This window comes from Vipera ursinii (genome assembly GCF_947247035.1).
Source record: "Vipera ursinii genome assembly, chromosome: Z".
In the NCBI taxonomy this organism is placed as follows: Eukaryota; Metazoa; Chordata; class Lepidosauria; order Squamata; family Viperidae; genus Vipera; species Vipera ursinii.
In genome coordinates this window covers 71,055,619-71,079,935 of record NC_139517.1, presented here as the reverse complement: position 1 = coordinate 71,079,935, position 24,317 = coordinate 71,055,619, and the positions used below count along the sequence as shown (strand labels likewise).

The following is a 24,317-nucleotide window of genomic DNA, read 5'->3' as shown; positions in this document are numbered from 1 at the left end:
TGCTTGATTGCCATAGAGCGTGACGCCAGGGGCCACTTTCGATGGTGGGAGAGGTCATTGTGCCTCACTGGGCAGCTACCACCCGCCTTAAGCTGGGCAGCCCCCAGGCAGTAAGGTGCTGCCCTGCCACGGTCTGTTAACCTCACAGGATGCATGGGGTTTAGGGTCAAAGCCTACAAGCAGATCTGTAACTGCACCATGCAACAAACATAAGAAAATTTTAGCTCTAAAGTTGGGCACTTGGAATGTTCAGACAATGATCCCCAGCCTTTCTGACGATTTGCAAGAAATAGATGACGTACGTAAGACAGCTGTCATCAACATGGAGCTGAGCAGACTGCAGATGGACATCGATGCCCTTCAAGAGACAAAGTTGTCAGACTCGGGATCTGTTAAGGAGAGAAACTTCTCATTCTTTTGGCAGGGAAAACCATCGAATGAGACCAGGGAATATGGGGTTGGTTTTGCGGTCAGAAACACCCTACTGGGATTCATTACTCCACCTGCTGCAGGAAGCAAAAGAATTCTGTCCCTGCAGCTCCACTCATCAACATGTCTGGTTACTCTTATTAGCCCATATGCACCAACATTATCATCTTCAGTAGAATCCAAAGACAAATTCTACGACGATCTGGCTGCTACTATCAAGAAAATCCCTGTGAAAGAACCACTGTTTATCCTTGGCGATTTTAATGTCAGAGTTGGAGCTGATTATAGTTCTTGCCTACTTGTTTTAGGTCAGTTCAGCATCGGGAAGATGAATGAAAATGGCCAACGCCTGCTGGAGTTTTGCTGCTACTACGTTTTTTGTGTTAGCAATACATTCTTTAAAACAAAGCCTCAACACAGAGTCTCTTGGAGACATCGAAGATCGAAGCATTGGCACCAGCTCGACTTGATTCTTACCAGGCGCTCCAACCTTGCCAGTATTACAATCACACGCAGCTACAAGGGCGCTGATTGGGATACAGACCACTCCTTGGAGTGCAGCAAAATAAAACTGAAAACAAAGAGATTCATCACTCAAAGAAGGAAGGAAGACCACAAATTGACATCAGCAAGACCCGCAATCAGGGCAAGGTGGAGGAATTTGCACAAGCACTCAAGGAAATTTTCCCAGGCCTGACTGAAGCAAACGTATCTGAACGATGGGAATATTTCAAGAATGCTGTTTATAACACCGCCTTGTCAGTATTTGGTAAAGAGATCAGAAAGACAGCAGATTGGTTTGAAGCCCATTCGGAGGAACTGACGCCAGCCATCGAGGAAAAATTGAGAGCTCTAATTGCATATAAAGCCTGTTCCAGTTAGCATAAGCTACAGGTTCTGCGAGCTGCTCATAGCAAAGTCAAACAGACCGCCAGGAGATGTGCTAACGACTATTGGCTGCAGCTTTGCTCTAGGATCCAGATAGCAGCTGACACGGTAACATCAAGGGTATGTATGATGGCATCAAGCAGGCCTTAGGTCCAACACAGAAATCTGCCCCTCTGAAGTCTGCTACAGGCGAGGTTATCCAGGACCAAGCACAGCAGATGGCACACTGGGTGCAGCATTACTCTGAGTTATATTCCAGAGAAAATGGGGTAACTGAAGAAGCATTAAATAATATTGAGTGCCTGCCTGTCTTGGAGGAGCTTGACAGTGAACCAACTTTAGAAGACCTAAACGCGGCCCTGGGTTCCCTTGCCTCTGGCAAGGCACCTGGGAAAGATAACATCACTGCTGAAATTCTGAAGTACATGAGAACATCTCCACCGAACTGCATGAAATCTTCTGTCTTTGTTGGAGGGAAGGTGGAGTACCACAGGACATGAAGGATGCAAATGTCACACTGTATAAGAACAAAGGCGACAGGAGTGACTGTAACAACTACCGCGGCATCTCTCTTCTCAGTGTTGTAGGGAAGCTGTCATATTGAAGAGGCTCCAGGTGCTTGCAGAGAGAGTCTACCCAGAATCACAGTATGGATTCTGAGCCAATAGGTCCACTACTGACATGGTATTTTTCCTTAGACAGTTGCAGGAGAAATGCAGGGAACAAAGACAGCCACTTTTCATAGCCTTCATAGATCTTATGAAGATTTTTGACTTGGTTAGTATGGACGGCCTTTATAAAATTCTCCCCAAGATTGGATGTCCACCTTAGCTCCTCAACATCATCAGGTCCTTTCACGAGGAAATGAAGGGCACTGTAGTTTTTGATGGCTTAACATCAGATTCCTTTGACATTCGAAGTGGAGTGAAGCAGGGCTGTGTCCTCGCGCCAACTTTATTCGGGATCTTTTTTGCTGTAATGCTGAAACACACTTTTGGAACTGCACCAGAGGGTATTAATCTCTGGACCAGATCAGATGGAAAACTCTTTAATCTCTCTAGATTGAGAGCAAAGTCTAAAGTCCAGCTGAAATGCCTACGGGATTTCCTCTTCGCTGACGATGCTGCCATTACTACTCACTCTGCCGAAGACCTTCAACAACTTATGGACTGTTTTAGCAAAGCCTGCGAAGACTTTGGACTAACAATCAGCCTGAAAAAAACACAAGTCATGGGTCAGGACATGGATTCACCTCTCTGTATTACTATCTCTGCACAAGAACTGGAGGTCGTCCATGACTTTGTGTACCCTGGCTCAACCATCTCCAACACTCTCTCTTTAGATGAATAAACATATTGGTAAAGTGGCCACTACATTTTCCAGACTTACAAAGAGAGTATGGCTTAATAAGAAGCTGTCAGAACATACAAAGATCCAAGTCTACAGAGCCTATGTCTTGAGCACACTCTTGTACTGCAGTGAGACTTGGTCCCTTTACACACGGCAGGAGAGAAAGTTAAACACCTTTTATATGTGCTGTCTCCAAAACATCTTGGCATCACCTGGCATGACAAAGTTCCAAACAGCGCAGTCCTGGAATGTGCTGGAATTTCTAGCATGTATACACTATTGAAACAGTGACGCCTATGCTGGCTTGGGCATGTCATGAGAATGGCTGATGGTCGAATTCTGAAAGATCTCCTGTATGGAGAACTAGTGCAAGAAAGTGCCCCAGAGGGAGACCAGAGTTGTGATATAAGGATATCTGCAAGAGGGATCTAAAGGCCTTGGGAATGGACATTAACAGCTGGGAAACCTTGGCCTCTGATCGCTCAGCTTGGAGGCTAAAGACGCAGCATGGCCTTCTCCAATTCGAAGAGACACTTGTGTGGCAGGTTGAGGCAAAGAGGCAGTCCTGGAACCAGCGAAACCTGGGGTCTGGACAGGGGACAGATTGTATCTGCCCTCAGTGTGGAAGGTACTGCCACTCTCAAATTAGCCTTTTTAGCCACACCAGATGCTGCTTTAGGACCTCTTTCCAGAGCACGATTCCATAGTCTCTTGAGACTGAAGGATGCCAATGATGAGAATTCAGACATTGTGCTACTGTCAAAATCTGGTATTAGAAAGTGCAACTGTTCAGAAATTCTTTTATGGTGATTATTAATGAGAAAAATATTTTGTAATAGTCTGAATATAAAAATTGATATTAAAAATTGATAAACTCTAAAAATTTGCCTTCATTCTTTCAGTGAAATATTTTTTTTAATCCCATTTATATCCCGCCCTTCTCCGAAGACTCAGGGCGGCTTACAATCTAAGAAGCACAAATCAATGTGCTTAGCAATAGCCTTCATTCTATGTATATGCCTGCTTATTAGGGCTTTCGCCCCCCCCAAGTGGCATTATTACAAAGTCAGCTTATTGCCCCCAACAATCTGGGCCCTCATTTTACCTACCTCGGAAGGATGGAAGGCTGAGTCAACCTTGAGCCTGGTGGGACTCGAACCTGCAGTAATTGCAGGCAGCTGGTGTTACTTAAGGAGGCATTAGCCCACTGCTCCACCAAGGCTCTTGAGTTTGACTATTATTATTGGCAGTTTGGTGGGTCGAATCCCGAGTGCCGCGTAACAGAGTGTATGAACAAGCGAGACGACACCTCCCGCCTACATGCCATTTGGAAACCAGCATTGATACAGAAACGAATTTCAGCAAACAAGGATTTAAAAAACCAACAAACAACCCCAAATGCCACCAGCCCCAACAAGACTCATCCACACCCAGAACAAAAACTCTCCCACACAGAAGACAGAACAAGTCAAGCAAAAGTGCCATCACCCAAGCAGAAGAACGCACACACGAACCTGACTGACCCATACCAGAGATACATAGCAGGTCCTCGAACTCGGAGCCGGGCCAAGGCTCTGGAGGCCACTACACAGCCCACTCCTCAGGACACCAAATCACAACACTCAGGATATTACAACACAACAAAAAACCCCACCCATTCAGAACACACCCCACCCAATCAGAAGACAGCCACGCCTCCAACCAATCAGAAGACAACCACGCATCCACCCAATCAGAAGACAGCCACGCCTCCACTCAATCAGAAGACAACCACGCCTCCACCCAGTCGGAGGACACCCCCACCCAATCAGAAAGCAGCCACGCCTCCACCCAGTCAGAACACAGCCCCACCGGCAGTTGGAAGGAAAGGAACAGCCAGACCACGCATTGCTCCTGGAAGCAGCAGGAGGAACACTCCGGCCTGATGATGACGGATAGGATTTCGTCGAAACGTCGCCACAACTTTCTGAAGATGAAAGGAACACGGGAAGAAACCCGAGACTCTAGATCTACATATATATATATATACGCGGTGGCTCAGTGGGTTAGGACGCTGAGCTTGTCAATCAGAAGGTCAGCAGTTTGGCGGGTCGAATCCCTAGTGCCGTGTAGCAGAGTGAGCGCCTGTTACTCGTCCCAGCTTCTGCCAACATAGCAGTTCGAAAGCACGTAAAAAATGCAAGTAAAAAAATAGGGACCACTGTGGTGGGAAGGTAACAGAATTCCGTGCGCCTTTGGCGTCTAGTCATGCTGGTCACATGACCACGGAGACGTCCTTGGACAAGTGCTGGCTCTTCGGCTTTGAAACAGAGATGAGCACCGGCCCCTAGAGTCAGAAACGACTAGCACGCATGTGCGGGGGAACCTTTACCTTTACCTTATTATCTTAATTACTATATTAAATTTAGTTTAGAGAGTAATATTTTGTTGCAGTTCTTCAGAAACTTGTATTATGCTAATCAGGTTTTCTGTTCAAAAGGATTGCACACATTACCCCAAACCAACCACAATAATTGTAGGCTTCTCCATTGAATATTTATTACTGACTGTATTCTATTATGCTGTTTTCAGTGTGGGTTGGTACATAGATGTTTTTTGACTTCCCAATGAAGAGGTGAGGGAGAATGAGTGGACCAAAATAGACATGTTGACTTCCATGTCTAATTGGGTGTTGCCACTCCAGACTAGTACTACACTCAACTGGGTGTCACGTACACACATACATCTATCAAACTCTCTTTCCTTCTTTGTATTTTCTCCTCATCAATTTTAGTTTTGAATATTGATACATCGACAGATTTTTTTAATATATCACCTTGGCTCTTGTTTCAGAGTATCTGGAACTTTAAGTAATTTACAACATGCTCCCTTTAATCATTAATCCAATTATATTTACCGAGTCACATAATATTAGAAAATAATTATGAATCAAGTTATTTATCATTTAATATTTTGGATTCAATAAGTATTTGTTTAGCTGTAAAGATTTGAAATGTTTGCAGCTGGCGTAGTTATTTAAAGGGAACATATCTGTGTATATATGTAGAACTGTTTCTAATATTATGAACAATAATATCTAAGCTGAACAGAAGTCATATATCCTGCTCTATAATTTGAAAAATATGTTTCATTGTTAGAATTGAAGGAAGTTATAACTCTAAAATAATTGGCCTGGTCAAAAAATGTTTTAAGATTTTTCTATGTTAAATGTATAATTCTGTTAAAATTATTTGATAATAGGACACATTTGTTCACTGATTTAAACTGTGACACATGTGGATTTTCAAGAATGATAGAAGGCTTTTACTATTGAAGGAACAGGAAAGCCTTAAAATAACCACTATTTGAAACATTCAAAACATTGGTGAAGTAAAGTGTTCTAATGGAATAAATAATTTCATTTAAAATTTTAGTGAAATAATGTCCCAAGGACTTAAAGGAATAAAATTTTACAATATGATATATTAGGTCTTTATCAGTTTACAGCAGGGGTGTCAAACTGCCAGCCCGCAGGCCAGTTGCATTATACGGAGGCCGCATCCATCCTGGCTCCGCCAATGCAAAAAAAGTCACGATACGTTACAACACGTCACGTGATGTGGCGAGTTTGCTACCCATGGTTTACAGTTATAGAAAAATATGACTGTTTTTAAAGTCATGGTTCTAGCTTTTATAACTCTTTGTGAAATATAAATTCAAGTATTTATTTCAAGCTTTCAACTCATTTTGAAAATGGAAAAGTAGCTGATGGAAATTTGATTTACACTAAATATTCAATTGCTGATGAGAACAAAAGCAAGTCTTGCCTGATAAGTAAACTTCTTTTAGGATAAAACAATTCATTAGATTATTTAAACCATCTGGCAGAAAAATATTCCTCTTAATATCAAAATGCCTTTCTACTGCCCTTATGGATTTGAAAGTAGCTTTTGATTTGATGTCTAGGGAAATATTGTGGAAGAAACTGATACTGGTAGTCTTCAAGTTATGACCCTAATGGAACCTGCCTATTACAGTCAGGTGTGATAGTCTAAAGAGAGATTTGTGATTGCCTTGCTTAATGACCCTCCCCAATACCTTCTTTCTCTGATGTAGTCATTAAGTAGAGTGTGGGATGCCATAAGGGTAGGGGAGATCCTCAGAAGCCTATCACATACCCTGACTTTCCTGTCCTGAGTTTCACAAGGCTTCCCTCTTTCCCTTGAGACACCATGCCCTCCACTTCCCCTCCATTGGGTCTTGCAGGCTTTCTTTCCCATTCAGCTACTTATCCACCCAGCCAAGCTCAGGCTGGCTGTAGCATGTGGGAAGTGACTGTAGCTCTAGGCATAGGCATCGAACTTTCTTCACACCTAGCCACTCAGCTACCCAGGGACTTGCAGGACTCAGCCTGCTCCTCAGCCATCTCTTGGGCCCTGTAGCACTCAAAATACTTTTTTTTGTAGCTTTTGAGACAGCCACCCAGCTGATGTGATGCAAGACTCAGTTTTCCTACAGAGACAGCTTCATGGCAGCATTGGGCTAATTTGAAAGCAGGTGTTATTCTTGTGATCTTGCAGGGCAGGGATGTCAAATTGGCAGCCCACAGGCCGATTGTGTCACATGCAGGCCATGCCCACCCCGCAAAGGCAAAAAAATATCATGATACATCACGATATGTCACCTGGCGTGATCAAGTTTGACACCCGTGTTGTAGGGGGCTCTTTTTTTTTAAAGGAGGCTCTGTTTTTTATAAATAAAACAAAATAAAACAGTCTCCTTAAAAAGAGAGCCTTCTATAAGATTGTGCTTACAGAATAGAATGATCCTGCTACGAGGCTGCCTCTTCAGTAAGCTGAGCTGCCAAGCACTTGGCAATTCGTCTGCATTTATGATTGTTTTCATTATCCTGCAATCATGTAACCACAGATTATGACATTTTTGACAAAAAGTGGCATTTATTTCTAGTTTTTAGCAGAAGTACCCCACTTCAACAATAGGTTTGTTTAACGTGCATGGTGTTCATTTAACGACGATGGCATTTGCTTAACGACCATTTAACAACCATGATATTCGCTTAACAACTGCTGCAAAAAAGTTGTAAAATTGGGTTGGTTGCATGATGACCTGCTTCACAAGTGTCATGACTTATGACCATCAGCTCAATTACAGTTTTAAGTTGAAGACTACTTATAAAGTGTTATATCTTTCTTGGACCAAATGTAGTCATTTATTACTACAACCTTTTGAAAACATTCCTTGATATTTTGGTAGATTTTTTGTTTTTTAAAAAAACCTGGTGAGATACCATAATCTGAGGTAAAGGACTATAACATAACTATTTGGCCCATTTACATTTCTTTATCCTTTATCTTATTTTCCAGTCTGAACAACCTGACAAATAACTTCATTTATTGGTTATATCAATTTTCATTGGGAGATGTATAAATAATTCCACAGCATGCTTTCAACACAGAAGCATATGCTCATATGATCATATAAAGTTTCAGCAACCTTTTGGAGAGAAAGGTATTAAAGTAGAAGGTCACTGCTTTGTTTTGTTTCTTTTTATGTAGGTCAAGATTTGATCTGTGTACAGTCTGTGGATGGAATGCTGATGTTGTTTGAACAAGAAAGCTATTCGTTTGGCCGTTTCCTTCCTGGCTTTCTTCTTCCTGGTCCACTGACATATAGTTCTAGAACAGATTCATTCATTACTGTCTCTTCCTGTCGACAAGTTGAGAGCTACAGGTGAGTTTAACACACATTTATATAAATATTTTAGAATGGTTACATCTATGAAAATCCAAGCCTTGATTAATTAATGCTCCATCTAGTTATTATGTAATTTATGCTAGAGCTATATCCAAATATTCTAAAAGTATTGAGTACCATGAAATATCCTGCTACTCTCAGTATCTCTTAATGCCTGAAAGCCACATTCCGTTTTAGGGATTCTTTGTAGTTTCTTTGCATCACAGATATCATTTTGCAATTTCACATAATGTCTTTTAGAAACCTTCTGAAGACAAAAGAATTTGTAATGGAAAGAATACGTCTAGAGAATATGTAGAAGGCACAGCTCCTACATTTTCCATTCTCTACTATAGAGGTTTCCAGAGATCCAGAGGTCATCTTATTATAGTGAATAAAGAGGGCTATAAGCAAAACACTCTTAAAATATTATTTCAACATAGTTCTGTCCTTTTCTATTACCAGCTATACTTAGCTTACTGCCAATCCTTCCATTAGAGAAGAATTTTTTTCTAAATTGCAAAGTGAAAGGTTAAGTCTAGGGATTGACATTGAGATAGACCAAGGGGTATGTACTTATTTTCAATTTAATTCTGCAGAACCAGATTAATTGCATCTTTAGGTACTGGAGGAATTTGCCGATGGCTTCAACAAATGCTTAGTTTACCGTATTTTCCGGCATATAAGACGACTGGGCGTATAAGACGACCCGCTACATTTCCTGTTAAATTATAAGGTTTGGGCTATACTCGCCGTATAAGACTACCCCTCTTCCAACGCACACCAAATAAAAATTAAAAAACATCAGATTTGATTTTAATATGGTAATTTTAATTCAAATGCTTTTGACATGCAGGTACTTAGTAGGAAAACTGTCACTTATAAACATAAGGCTGTTTGTCATCAAACATGTAAACATAAAAAGTGCAAGTGGATTAAAAATAATAATAATAATAATAATAATAATAATAATAATAATAATAATAATAATAAGAAGAAGAAGAAGAAGAAGAAGAAGAAGAAGAAGAAGAAGTAGTTGGAAGGGACCTTGGAGGTCATCTAGTCCAACCCCCTGCTAGGGCAGGAAACCCTATACCATTTCAGACAAATGGCTGTCCAGTCTCTTCTTAAAAACTTCCAGTGTTGGAACATTCACCACTTCTGGAGGCAGGTTGTTCCACTGGTTAATTGTTCTAACTGTCAGGAAGTTTCTCCTTAGTTCTAGGTTGCTTCTCTCCTTGACTAGTTTCCATCCATTGCTTCTTGTCCTGCTTTCAGGTGCTTTGGAGAATAGCCTGGCTCCCTCTTCTTTGTGGCAGCCCCTGAGATATTGGATCACTGCTATCATGTCACCCCTCACCCTTCTCTTCGTTAAACTACACATACCCAATTCCAGCAACCGTTTCCTATTTTCCTAATTCACTTTTTCACTTTTCCTAATTCACTCTAAAGCTTTCCCTGCACAGAGCCTTAAGTAACACCAGCTGCCTGCAATTAGTGCAGGTTCTCATCCCACCAGGCTCAAGGTTGAGTCAGCCTTCCATCCTTCCGAGGTAGGTAAAATGAGGACTCAGATTGTTGGGAGCAATAAGCTAACTTTGTAATAATGCTGCTTGTGGGGGGAGGGAAAGCTCTAATAAGCAGGCATATACATAGAATGAAGGCTATTGCTAAGCACATTGATTTGTGCTTTAAATTGTAAGCCGCCCTGAGTCTTCGGAGAAGGGCGGGATATAAATGGGATTAAAAAAAAAAAGACCAAATGGGAGATCCGCTTCAGGTTTTCCAGCCAGCCCGCCCAGTTCCTGAGTCAAATGTGTCCTTAGAGCTAAGCTGCTTCTCTGGCTACGCATTCCCCACCTGCCTTTCAAGTTGCTCTTGCATTCCCCACCTGCCTACAGCTGCTCTTCAACTTTAGAAGGAAAGAAGCCCAGACCCCAGCCTGTAAAAAATCACAGACTGTAGCTTCTACTCCAATTGGTCCCGCTTTCCCTGTGCAGACTAAATGGAAGATCCGTTCCAGGTTTTCCAGCCAGCCCTGTCCCTAAAGTTTCAGCACCCGGCTTATAAGACGACCCCTGACTTTTGAGAAGATTTTCATGGGTTAAAAAGTCGTCTTATACACCGGAAACTACAGTATGTATTTTTGAGAAATCATGAAGGTAAAGTACAAGATGACTGGAGAAGGGCAAAGATTCCTATATTCAGGAAAAGAAAAAAGAGAACTATAGAGATTTCAGTCTGACACTAATACTAGAACAGATTAAAAAGATGTAGATCTTGAAAGCAATGTACTAGTAATCAGAAATCAGCATGGTTTTACTTTCTTATCAAATATACTCTATCAGATTTTTTATCAAATAATTTATGTAGTGGTTTGTAGGAATTATGCAGGTGTAATATTTAATTATCAGACTAAGGCAGCGCTTTTCAACCAGTGGTACGGGTACCACATGTGGTACATTGGCACCTGGCAGGTGGTACGCGACCATCCTAGAAAAGTAGTGGGGGAGGGGAATGAGCTGAACCGGTGGCAGCACTGCACAAGCCTGAGCAAGAGATGGGTGGAGCTGCAGAGCTGTCAGGGCTCAATGGAAGTGCCAGGATCAGCGCCAGGCTCCAGCTGGAGCTCGACATTGATCCTGGTGTTTCTGAGCCCATAAGAAGTGCCAATCAGCTGGAATGTTGTAGCATCTCCAGGGTCTTGTGATTTACATTCAGATGCTTGGCAACTGATTCATATTTATGACGGTCACAGTGTCCCAGGGTCATGTGAAGTGAGCAAAACCTGCTGCAACCACCCAGCAGAGGGGGGGAATAAAAGCCAAACACAGACACCCGCTGCCAATCCTCAACAGAAATGCTTACAACAATGAAAATCTCGGACAGGAGGAAGAGTGCCACCGGGCAGGCAGGCAGGCAGGTGTCTTGCTCGGCTGTGGCTTGGGGGGCAGTTTTTCCAGTGCCATTGTAGTTTCAAACAGTCACTAAGCGAACTGTTGTAAGTCGAGGACTACTGTACTTCATCACTTTTTCCCTTTTTTTTGTTTGGTCATCAAGTTTTTGACACCTTGCTAGGCGACTGGTGGTACTCGGATGTTGCCATATCCTAAAAGTGGTACAATGGGTGAAAAGGTTGAAAAGCGCTGGACTAAGGTATCCTCCAGTCAACTGAGTGGTGTATAACTCGTATTCATAATTATTGAAATACATGCATAATAAAAATCATATCATAATACCACCATATATACATCAAGAATCAAACATTTTAAAGTAAAACGTATACACTTGAGTATAAGCCGACTCAACTATAAGCCGAGACCCCCTAATCTTACCCCAAAAAACTGGAAAAAGTTATTGACTCAAGTATAAGCCGAAGCTGGGAAACGCAGCAGCTGGAGGCTGGATCCCCCGAAAGATGTCTCTGCTGAGATGAGAGAACAGGGTGGCAGTGGAGCGCTCCACCGCCCCATTCTCTCGGCAGCTTGCCACCCCGTTCTCTCATCTCAGCAGAGACTTCTTTCGGGGGATCCAGCCTCTGTCGCCCCCTTTTCTCAGCTGGGCTCTGCCGAGACGAGAGAATGGGGTAGCAAGCCGCTGAGAGAATGGGGCAGTGGAGCGCTCCGCCGAGAGAATGGGGTGGCTTGCTGTTGGCGCGGTGCGGCGTGGCAGAGGCTGGATCCCCCGAAAGAAGTCTCCGCTGAAAGAATGGGCAGCAAGCCTCCACTGCCCCATACTTGGCGGAGCGCTCCACTGCCTCATTCTCTCGTCTCAGCGGAGACTTCTTTCGGGGGATCCAGCCTCTGTCACCCCCTTCTCTCAGCTGGGCAGCTGAGAGAAAGGGGCGGCAGAGGCTGGATCCCCCGAAAGAAGTCTTCGCCGAGAAAATGGGCGCTGAGACGCGAAGTATGGGGCGGTGGACAAGCTTCCTGGGCAGCTGAGAGAAGGGGGCGGCAGAGGCTGGATCCCCCGAAAGAAGTCTTCGCCGAGAAAATGGGTGCTGAGACGCGAAGTATGGGGCGGTGGACAAGCTTCCTGGGCAGCTGAGAGAAGGGGGCGGCAGAGGCTGGATCCCTTGAAAGAAGTCTTCGCCGAGAAAATGGGCGCTGAGACGCAAAGTATGGGGCGGTGGACAAGCTTCCTGGGCAGCTGAGAGAAGGGGGCGGCAGAGGCTGGATCCCCCGAAAGAAGTCTTCACCGAGAAAATGGGCGCTGAGACGAGAGAATGAGGCGTTGGAGCGCTCCGCGAAGTATGGGGCGGTGGGCAAGCTTCCACCGCCCCATACTTCGCGGAGCGCTCCACCGCCTCATTCTCTCGCTCAGCGGAGACTTCTTTCGGGGGATCCAGCCTCTGCCGCCCCCTTCTCTCAGCTGCCCAGGAAGCTTGTCCACCGCCCCATACTTCGCGTCTCAGCGCCCATTTTCTTGGCGAAGACTTCTTTCGGGGGATCCAGCCTCTGCCGCCCCCTTCTCTCAGCTGCCCAGGCAGCTTAGAGAAGGGGGCGGCAGAGGCTGCATCCCCCAAAAGAAGTCTCCGTTGAGCGAGAGAATGAGGCGGTGGAGCGCTCCGCGAAGTATGGGGCGGTGGAAGCTTGCCCACCGCCCCATACTTCGCGGAGTGCTCCAACGCCTCATTCTCTCGTCTCAGCGCCCATTTTCTCGGCAAAGACTTCTTTCGGGGGATCCAGCCTCTGCCGCCCCCTTCTCTCAGCTGCCTGGGCAGCTGAGAGAAGGGGGCGGTAGAGGCTGGATCCCCCGAAAGAAGTCTTCGCCGAGAAAATGGGTGGCAAGCTTCCACCGCCCCATTTTCTCAGCGGAGGCTTGCAGAGGTGGCGGCGGAGCTGCGCGCGCAGCTCTCCAAACCGCCGCCGCCCATTTGGAGAGCTGCTGCCTTCGTCCATGTTTGACAAAAGCAGCAGCTCTCCAAACTGGGGGGTGGAAGTTCCTTTTTTTTGTTCACTGGAGTATAAGCCGAAGTGGATTTTTCAGCCCAAAAAGTGGGCTGAAAAATTCGGCTTATACTCAAGTATATACGGTATTTATGTAGAACAGTTATAGAACCACCCCCCTGAGGCATAGTGAACTAGCCAAGTCTCTTAAGATATGCAGATCAGGAGGGACGGGCCATCAAGGATACTATTTCTAAAGTGTAATTCTATGATAAAAAAACATACTTCCTTGCCTCTGTAGATGGCAGTCTCAGATTGAGGGGCATATAAAGAACCTTCCCTACAATACTTTACCAAGGTTCAATATGTATATTATGTATGTTATTGAAAGAAAGTCATCCTGAAGATATCCAAACACTAAACCATGAAAGGTGTTGTAGGTGATAACCAGCACTTTGAAATGCTTCCTGAAACCTAAGGGCAACCAACATAATTGAAGTTTTATATGTGGGATCCTTGGTGTTCTCTGAATTATATTGAGAGGCATTAATGCCTTCTGATAAACCATACCTACTCAGTTACTGCATTCTGGACTAAATCTGTCATCTTAGTGCTTTTAAAGCATAGCCCTATGTAATTGACATTGCTACACTATTATCAAAAGTGACTAAAATATAAGTGATATTTAATAAATATTATATTTATATTAACTAAGCATTTGATAAGGTGCCTTGTGATAGTCTGATAGTAAGTTATTTAAAGGTGATACAGAGGCCATAACCAATAAATACAGGGTGTGAAAATTGTACTTCAAAGAGATCATGTTAAGAAATGAGAAGCCGCCAATGTTTGTTCATCAAACTGGCTCAGGCATTGAGTGGAATTTTACAAAGTTTAGTCCTGAGCCCAGAATTTTTCATCATTTTCACTAATGACTAAAAAAGGAAAGGAAGGAAAGTTTATCTAAATTTACAAATGGGACAAAATAACTGTAATCCTAGAAGACAAAAATAGAATTCAGAATGGTTGTCATCTCTTTGAGACAGACCAAGTTAGGAAAGTAAAAAGGACTACATTTGGTTGCATGGCATAATAATCAATAACCAGAAAACCCTTTCCCCCACTTCAATTCTAAAGGAAAGGCTTTAAGTTGCTAATGACTGTTGGGTATATTCTTCAAGGCCATGTTTGTACTCCTCTAGGTCAGGGGTGTCAAACTCAATTTCATTGAGGGCCGCATCAGCATTGCGGTTGCCCTCAAGGGGCCGGGTGGGTGTGGCCAGGGTGGGTGTGGCCTACTGGGTGGGCGTGGCTAAAGTGCGTATGGCCTACTGGGTGGGCATGGCCAGCTCTACAACGTTTGCATCAAGGGTGCCTATGGGGGCCTGGGCAGGAGTGGGACAGATCTGAGGGTCTCTGGCAGAAGGAGGGTCTCTGGGCAAGGCAGTGGGGGCCGTTCCCTCACTGTTTCCAGGATGGCTTCGCGGGCCACATGAAACCACTTTGCGGGCCGGATCCGGCCCCCGGGCCTTGTGTTTGACATGTCTGCTCTAGGTTAATGAAATGAGCTAAAAATAACAGTCCACAATGCAAATTTCTTCACTCAAAAACTTAAAAAAACATAAATGAGAAAGACTGCTGCTTTGTTTTAAAGAGAAGTGTGTCTGAGGGATCCTTGGTTCTCTCTGAACTTGGTTGTTTTTTTGCAGATGTTTTATTATGCAAATAGGTAACATCAATGCTAGGAGGGAGTGGGGTTTGCTCTCTGTTTATATACAAGTGATTTGCCCTTTCAGTATTGTTGGGCATGTTCTTGGTAGCTCTTTGATTACGCTGTTTGCTCATTTCATATCATTTCATATCATTTCATACAGGCACTTAATTTGTATTCCTAGTACTTTTTAGTGATATAAACTTAGTTATTAAATTTAGTGATTCTAAACTTAGAATAAGAGTTATTGAAGCTCTGCCTAGTCCTAAAAGATGAAGGAATTGGGAATATACTTGGGAAGGTAGAATATGTCAGCCTTCTTCAAATAACAGAAATGGTGTGATATAAACTATAGATAGATTAAGCAATGTTCTGTATCATTGCTGGCTATGGATTTAAGTTCCTAGAAGAATTATTCTGTTGAATATTAGAAAACGTTTTCCTAACAGTAAGAGTAGTATGACAATGTAATCAATTATTCAGAATGGATATATTATTCAAGAGATTAGTAAAACATTTGTTGGGAATAGATTAATCAGCATTGGTTTGGCCTAAATGATTTCTTCAGACTCAGTTATTTTAGAGGCTTAAGAATTATAGCTGATAGTTGTAGTTTTATTGGCTGTGGTTGTAGTTTTACTGTAATTGCAAGTGTGAATGCTGCATAAGTATATCTGTATTCTACTAGTAATGTAATCTTGTGAGTTAAATTATTAGTAGAAATAAATGTTATGTTATCTTGTTATTTTAGTGAATTCATATTCAAGCCTTGTGTTCCAGATTTTGACCATATAATCAGATTGTTAGGTAGATTCTTCTCAGTTTTTCCAGGAATGTTGTTCCACATTAAGTATAAATAGATGATTACATGATCAGAGTTTAAAATTGAAGAATGCTGCTAAGAACATGTGCATGATCTCTGCTCAGTTGTTCACTTGTTCTCATGCCAGCAGTGATCCTGAGGTTCTGGTTTATTTCCTTCATGAAACTAGATACATTGGCAGCAAATATCTAGCCAATCAAGTGCTCCTTTTATGTTCAAATTTTTATTTCATAGGAAGATAAGGGATAATGCTAAATGGCTTTTGAAATAGCTTTCTTTGTGCAAAAGCATGTCTTCAGCAGAAAAGCCCTGCATATTGTTCCTGTTCATAGAAGAATGTGAATATTGAAGTCAAAACAGAAAAGAAGACCTTCTTTTTGAACCTGACTCTTGGAAATCTATAATTTTGTATACATCTGGAAAATAGATTCCCCCCCAACTGATTATTATTATATTTAGTCTGTGCCATGAGTTTGTAGATCAGTATACTTCAGAAGAATCTCTGACCTTGTGCCAAGTTTTTTGCTCCTAGGCTTTACAAAATAGTAAAGTGGTTGCAGTCATCCACATTTCCAAGACATTATTATCTGGATGCCTCTGCACAACTAACATCTTTTAGTTGAGCTGTGTTGTCTTGCAGTTTCTTCTAATTACTTGTCAAAAGATCTACTAATTGATCATTTGTACATAATACACAAATTCCATAGAGTACAGGCTGCTTCATTATAATTATTCCAATGGTCATCAGTGCATTCACAGAACTACAGGTACTTCTGTTTAGACAGATGTACCTTGGCAACGATTAAGGTTGGAATTTGCAAACACAAAAAAGTGAAACAATATTATTTAGTGTTCTTTTTCTATATATTCTAGTATAACATTTTTGTTGTGAAAATATGATACATATATATATTTTGTTTAAACTACAGGTATCAAGTACTTGCATTAGCAAAAGATGCTGAAACACAAGAAACTGAGCAACAAAAAATTGGATCTGGAAAAAAACTTGTGGTAAATTAAGCTATATAGCTCAGTATGCAACTTAATTAAAAATAACTGTGAGAGCAGGAGGGGCATGAGTGTTATATGAAGAGTAGAACTAATTTTTCTGATTTTGAGCTGATTTTTTTCACAGGAGTTAATGTAAAAATAACAAAAATTCAGTATATATGCAGGTAGTATTCAACTCACTACTGGTTGCTTATCTAACGTTCAAAGTTACAACAGACCCCCAAAGTTACTTACAATCTGGCCCCAAAATTCTGATGGCCTTACCCTCTCCCACCAGCTTCACAACTTGTTCCTATTTATAGATTTTTGCAGCATCCCGAGATCACATTATCACAATTTGTGATGGTCTTGTGGAAAACAGGAGCATATTTCCAGTTTACGGCAAAGCCTGGTCCATAGCAAACAGTGGGCTGTCTTAATGACGACTGCTGCATTCACTGAACAAGTGCCACAAAAAAGTGATAAAATAGGTTTGGTCACATGACCTGCTTATGGCTCTCTATATCTATATATGCATGTGTATAATATATATATATATATATATATATATATATATATATATATATATATATATATATATATATATATATATATATATATATATCTTAGTTTACAAAAAATCCAATGGCTCCCTAGGACACACTATCTACCATAAAAAAACACACAAACCGCTATCTGAATGGACTTTCACACCACCACCCAGCACAGATCAACTCCGTAGCCAAGACACTCATCTCCAGAACAAAACACCTAGCTGACAAACAACACCTAAAAACCGAACTACACACTCTCACTAATGTACTAACAGCCAACGGATTCCAAAGAAACATGATTAGCAACTTAATCCGAAGAGAGACACCCACAAAAACCCAAGACAGAGAACAAGAAAATGGCAAAGCCCTCCTCCCATACATAAAAGGGACCACAGACAGAATCAGCAAGATCCTCCAAAAACACAACATCAAAACAGCATTCTACACAGACAGAAAAATATCCACCAACCTAAGAAACCCCAAAGAAATAATTGGGTTAGAAATCCAAGGAGTATACGAAATCCTATGCACCACCTGCCCCACCACATACATCAGACAGACCAACAGAAGAATAAGTGCAAGCATTGAAGAGCACAGGAACTCGCTCAGAAAGGGAGAACAAACTTCATCCCTGTTCCAACACTTTAAAGCCACGGGACATGAAATTGATTTTAAAAAAACCAGAACTATCGCCAAAATTGAACATTTTAACAACAGAATAATCAGAGAAGCCATCGAGATAGAAAAACGCCCCCACAGCATGAACAAACGAGATGATACCTCTCGCTTACCAGCCATTTGGAAACCTGCCTTGATTGACAGACGAGTCCCAACCACCAAGAATGATACCAGACCCAAACTCATAACATCACATGACATCACCACTACACAACCATTCAAAAAGCAAATCCGAACCCACAACGATAACGACACACAATCACAAAACAGAAACCTAACTACAGCTGCAACATCAGCCACTTTAAACCCCTCCAAACCACACAATAAACAGACACCCACTATAAAAACATGGCACCACCACAAACACGAAGCCGAACAAAAGCAGCACAACTCACCAGTTCAGGTCTACGGCTGGCAGCTGAGACCAGCCCATCCACTCAAAACACATCCCCACCCAATCAGAACACAGCCCCCATTCAAAACACACTCCCACCCAATCAGAACAGAGCTAACCCCCCACCCAATCAGAGCACACCTCCACCCACAGAACACAACCCCTTTGGCAGTTTAAAAAAGAAGAAAAAACAGCCACTACCACACACTTCTCCCAGAAGAACGAAGCTGAAGCCACCAGCCTGAGGATGACAGATGAGATTTCGTTGAAACGTTGCCCTGATACCTCCAATTCGGGTTTGGGGTTTTAACATTATTTTTAACTAACTTACTACATTGGGCACAATCATTTAACTTTAAATCTTGTATCCTGTATTCTTATTTTTATTACCCTGTACACCGCCCTGAGTCCTTCGGGAGAAGGGTGGTATATAAATCAAATAAATAAATATATGTGTGTGTGTGTATGTATATGTATATACATGTATGCATGTATACATGTGTGTGTATAAAATTATATATACATATACATACATACATACATATATATATATATATATATATATATATATATATATATATATATATATATATATATGTATGTATGTATATAAAGGTAAAGGTAAAGTTTCCCCCGCACATGCGTGCTAGTCGTTTCCGACTGTTAGGGGCCGGTGCTCATCTCCGTTTCAAAGCCGAAGAGCCAGCGCTTGTCCGAGGAGGTCTCCGTGGTCATGTGGCCGGCATGACTAGACGCCAAAGGCGCACGGAACGCTGTTACCTTCCCACCGGAGTGGTCCCTATTTTTCTACTTGCATTTTTTACGTGCTTTCGAACTGCTATGTTGGCAGAAGCTGGGACGAGTAACAGGCGCTCACTCTGCTACACGGCACTAGGGATTCGACCCGCCAAACTGCTGACCTTCTGATTGACAAGCTCAGCGTCCTAACCCACTGAGCCACCGCCTATATATATATATATATATATATATATATATATATATATATATATATATATATATATATATATATATATATATATATATATATATATATATATATGTAGATCTAGAGTCTCGGGTTTCTTCCCGCGTTCCTTTTATCTTCAGAAAGTTGCGGCGACGTTTCGACGAAATCCCATCCGTCATCATCAGGCCGGAGTGTTCCTCCTGCTGCTTCCAGGAGCAATGCGTGGTCTGGCTGTTCCTTTCCTTCCAACTGCCGGTGGGGCTGTGTTCTGACTGGGTGGAGGCGTGGCTGCTTTCTGATTGGGTGGGGGTGTCCTCCGACTGGGTGGAGGCGTGGTTGTCTTCTGATTGAGTGGAGGCGTGGCTGTCTTCTGATTGGGTGGATGCGTGGTTGTCTTCTGATTGGTTGGAGGCGTGGCTGTCTTCTGATTGGGTGGGGTGTGTTCTGAATGGGTGGGGTTTTTTGTTGTGTTGTAATATCCTGAGTGTTGTGATTTGGTGTCCTGAGGATTGGGCTGTGTAGTGGCCTCCAGAGCCTTGGCCCGGCTCCGAGTTCGAGGACCTGCTATGTATCTCTGGTATGGGTCAGTCAGGTTCGGGTGTGCGTTCTTCTGCTTGGGTGATGGCACTTTTGCTTGACTTGTTCTGTCTTCTGTGTGGGAGAGTTTTTGTTCTGGGTGTGGATGAGTCTTGTTGGGGCTGGTGGCATTTGGGGTTGTTTGTTGGTTTTTTAAATCCTTGTTTGCTGAAATTCGTTTCTGTATCAATGCTGGTTTCCAAATGGCATGTAGGCGGGAGGTGTCGTCTCGCTTGTTCATACTGTCTGGGTGTTTTTCTATATACCAACAAACAACCCTAAATGCCACCAGCCCCAAACATGGGACAAATCAGTAAATGTGCAATCAGCCCAGGTTCGAATCTCAGAAGGGTATGGCTGACTGATGAAAACTAATAAGTTTGAAATGCATATCAGTCTCCCTTAATTCTTTGTTAGCAATTTAAAATTTACACAAATATGAGCTGTCACCGGTGTGACTACTGCCTGTCAATGGCCTTCAGGTTAGGCTGACACAGGAAATAAAGATTTGATTTAAAATTTACACACACATACACACACACACACACATATAGATACATATATATATATATATATATATATATATGGATCTTTGGTCATTCGGGTTTTTCCCCGCGTAGAGTTGAAGGTGTAGGAGCAACGTTTCGACGGAATCCCATCCGTCATCCTCAGCCTGAGGATGACGGATGGGATTCCGTCGAAACGTTGCTCCTACACCTTCAACTCTACGCGGGAAGAAACCCGAATGACCAAAGATCCACATACAAACACCCGCGAAAACCTCAGAAAACATATATATATATATATAATTTTATATATGTGTATATAATTTATAAATGTATAAAATACATTTAATAATATGAAATATAATACACACACATGTATGCCTACATACATATATTTAATTTCAACAAAAATACAAATATAGTACCAACAATAATTGTTTTACTGCCAATTTTTTGTAACGCAGTATTGGAGTGCAGCAGGGATTTATAGTATTGGCAGCTGGAGAGTTGCAAGTAGCTTATTGCCTTTTCTGGTATAAATAATCAGTGCTATTGCTTAACTACCTAACTACATATCCTAACTCTAGCCCTAACCCTTTCCTGGGAATAATCCAATTGAGCTTAATAAAGTTTTTTGTACATAGATGTGCATGAGATTGTACTATAACTTAATTTATATAGTCACAATCCTCAGTTCTGTCATGGGGTCTGTGCTGGTTTTCCTAAAAAGAGATCCTCCATATCAGTAGAGGAAAACAAGTGGTTACATTTTTGTACTTGACATAATATTAAAAGGATCTGTTGAAATTTTGAATACTATGGAAAATGTAAGCAAAAGTTTTATTTCATGTTATATGTACAAGGTCATTATATCTTCTTTAATTTGCATCATTGGGTGTCACTTGTATAATTTAATATCATCCTGGCATGTGTTTTAGTACATACTTCTTTTGTTTTGGGAGCAGGGCTTACCTGATTGAAACTAAAGAGCAATTAAAACAAGGAGAAATCAAACAGAATTAAAATGCAATATTTTTAAAACATTTCTTATAATAGGCAATTTTATAGACTAGGAATAGATTAGTCTCTCATTTACCTTATGATTTGAAACCAGTCTTCTGGTTTATGAAGCTTACTTCTTTTCTTAAACAATGAAATATACTGAAATTAGTGTATGGTTTTGCTGTATAGCATTTATCACAGGTTGAAAAATAATTTTAATTGAAGTGAATTTAAAGCTACTGTTAACATGCATCCTACACTGCTATAACTTGTGTCTCTTCATGTTTTTAAGGTGGACTGGATTTCAAACATTGGGGAACAAGCCCTGGACATATCTGTTGTTTCATTTAATCAGCTTATTTCCTGCATATTTGTTCTTGGGGAGAGAAATTTTTTTTGCCTTAAGGACAATGGACAAATTCGGTTCATTAAAAAGCTTGACCACAGCCCAAGCTGTTTTCTTCCATACTCAGGTTTGTGAATAAAAGCAATGACTAGCATTTTAACAAAGCAGTTTTACAAGTTTTAATTTTAGCATGGTCAACCAAGATTATACAATTATAAATATTTCTCTGTAACAATACCTTTAACCTTGAGTGCTTTTTGAGTACATACATATATTCTGTAAATTCATTACCTTATAATCTACAAATATGTGTTAGCTTTGAACTTTAGAAGTAGGCATCTATCTCATCTTCGGTCCTTTCACCGTGACCTTAAGACATATCTTTTCCAACAGGCCGACATGGACTGATGATAATGGGGTTTTTAATTATTATTTTAAATGTTTTTATTGGTTTTAGTGGGACTTTGACACAATTTAATTCTTTTTTAATATTTGTATTCATTTGTACTTTATTGTTGTTAGCCGCCCTGAGTCCTTCGGGAGATAGGGCGGCATACAAGTCTCATTATAAATAAATAAATAAATACCCCTGTCCTATCCTATCCTATCCTATCCTATCCTATCCTATCCTATCCTATCCTATCCTATCCTATCCTATCCTATCCCTTTATTATTTACTTGCATGTACAAAATTCCTGGTCACTTACAGCAACTAAATAAATTGTTAAATGGAATACTAAAGCAGACCATGTATTCTTTAAGGGTTATTATATATAAGGTGGGTTGTATTTGATTATGATGTTCTACATTTATTTTAGTAATATATTTTATCCATTCTGAGTAAGGGGGTTAAATTCTTAAATTGAAGCCAAATACTTACACTTTTTATTACAAAAATTGCACCATATTTCATTCTCCAAACTTTTTGTTACAAATATATTTTAATATTCCTTTCTAATTTATTATCTGAAACTACAATAGCCTCACAAAATTTGATCTTATTTGCAACAATATACAGTAGTCTTGATATTTCTAGGAGATATCCTTATTTGTACATTTATTTCACATATACTGGTATTGGTGTAACCTATAAGAATGTCTCTTGAAGAAGAAAAATAGCTAAAAGGCATATGAAAATAAAATCTTTCCCAAACTCTTTTTACATATGTTGTAGTGTCTGGGACTGCCATAAACACACTGATTGGAAATCACAACAGCATCTTACATATTTATCAAGACATGACTCTAAAATGGGCAACTCAGCTTCCTCATATTCCTGTGGCAGTACGACTGGGGAAATTACTGTACGTAACCTTAGCATAATTTTAGCTTAGAATTGTGTATGAGTGTGTGTCTGTGTGTATATTTTCTAGAATAAAATTTGATTTTAATTTACTTGTCTTTGGCGCTTGTTACTTGTTCAGCTGTACTGCTTGATCGGATGAATTGTAATCAGAGAAAGTTATACCATTATAAATTTGCTACTATTTGAATTATACATGTTATATTTTCTTTCTTTCAGTTCAATTAATTTATTGAAATAATTTTGTTACAATATATGTTTTAGTGTTGTGAATAACACTGATAACGATAACATGTTTTTGTTATATTTTATTTTTTAAAGGAGTTTAAAGTAGTATACATTACATTTCTTTTTCTGATGTTTATCTTATAGCAATAATTCTGGAGGCTGGTTGGATCGAGAGTAATTAGCTTCCATAGCTGAGGATGGAGCTGAATATGTATCTCTCCTGTCTTACTCCAGCACCTTAGTGTTAGCCCAACATTGTTAACCAAATATTACTGCTATCCTTTGGAGAAGATTTTTTTATTAATTATCTAGCTGAACACACTTTTTGAATGGATTCATTTTATTATCATCATGGAAGAGTAAATGTTATCTAATGTTGATGTATTGAATATAGTCTACATTTGCTTTCATATACATATAGTTTTAAAGTACAGCATGGATGGTAGCATCTTTGAAAAAGTATATTCCTTGGTTGAAAAATACTAACTTAGAATATCTAGCTAAGGGGACAATGTGTAGGTATATCGATCACTTGACTTCTCTTTTTTTCTTTTTGTGTATTCATGGTGACTTGTCAATTTTTTATAATGGTCCTCTTTTAGTTACATCTTTCAATTGCTATCTGTCTCATAACTGAATAAGGACAATAGACAAATAGAACTTCAAGTGAATTTTTATTTTTATTTTTTATTTTTTTAAAAAAACCCTCTTAAGGGAACCAATATCTTCTCACTATAGCTTTTATACAGATAAATTAGCACCAAGTTTTTTTTAAAAAAAAGTCAGAAGATCCATTTAAATCTTTTCTGTGGTGTAAAGTTTATCCCTTCACTATTATTTTCAGTAGCTTAAGCAAAGATGTTAATTGAGTGGAGTGGTAGTTAGATTTTTTGAAACAAGATAGGACCTGGCAGAAGTGTTTAGGAATGTTTAGTAGTTGATAATATTTG

The 24,317-nt window shown here is 40.7% G+C and overlaps 1 protein-coding gene across 1 annotated transcript in view; it reads left to right on the top strand.

Moving 5' to 3' along the window:
* Positions 1-24,317, top strand: part of BBS9 (Bardet-Biedl syndrome 9) — a 221,044-nt gene that overhangs the window by 22,295 nt on the left and 174,432 nt on the right. Inside the window, exons 6-9 of the mRNA XM_083376344.1 lie at positions 8,223-8,397; positions 16,753-16,834; positions 21,783-21,963; positions 23,011-23,140. Of these exons, the coding sequence (XP_083232470.1) occupies positions 8,223-8,397; positions 16,753-16,834; positions 21,783-21,963; positions 23,011-23,140 (568 nt within the window). The remainder of the gene's footprint in view (positions 1-8,222; positions 8,398-16,752; positions 16,835-21,782; positions 21,964-23,010; positions 23,141-24,317) is intronic.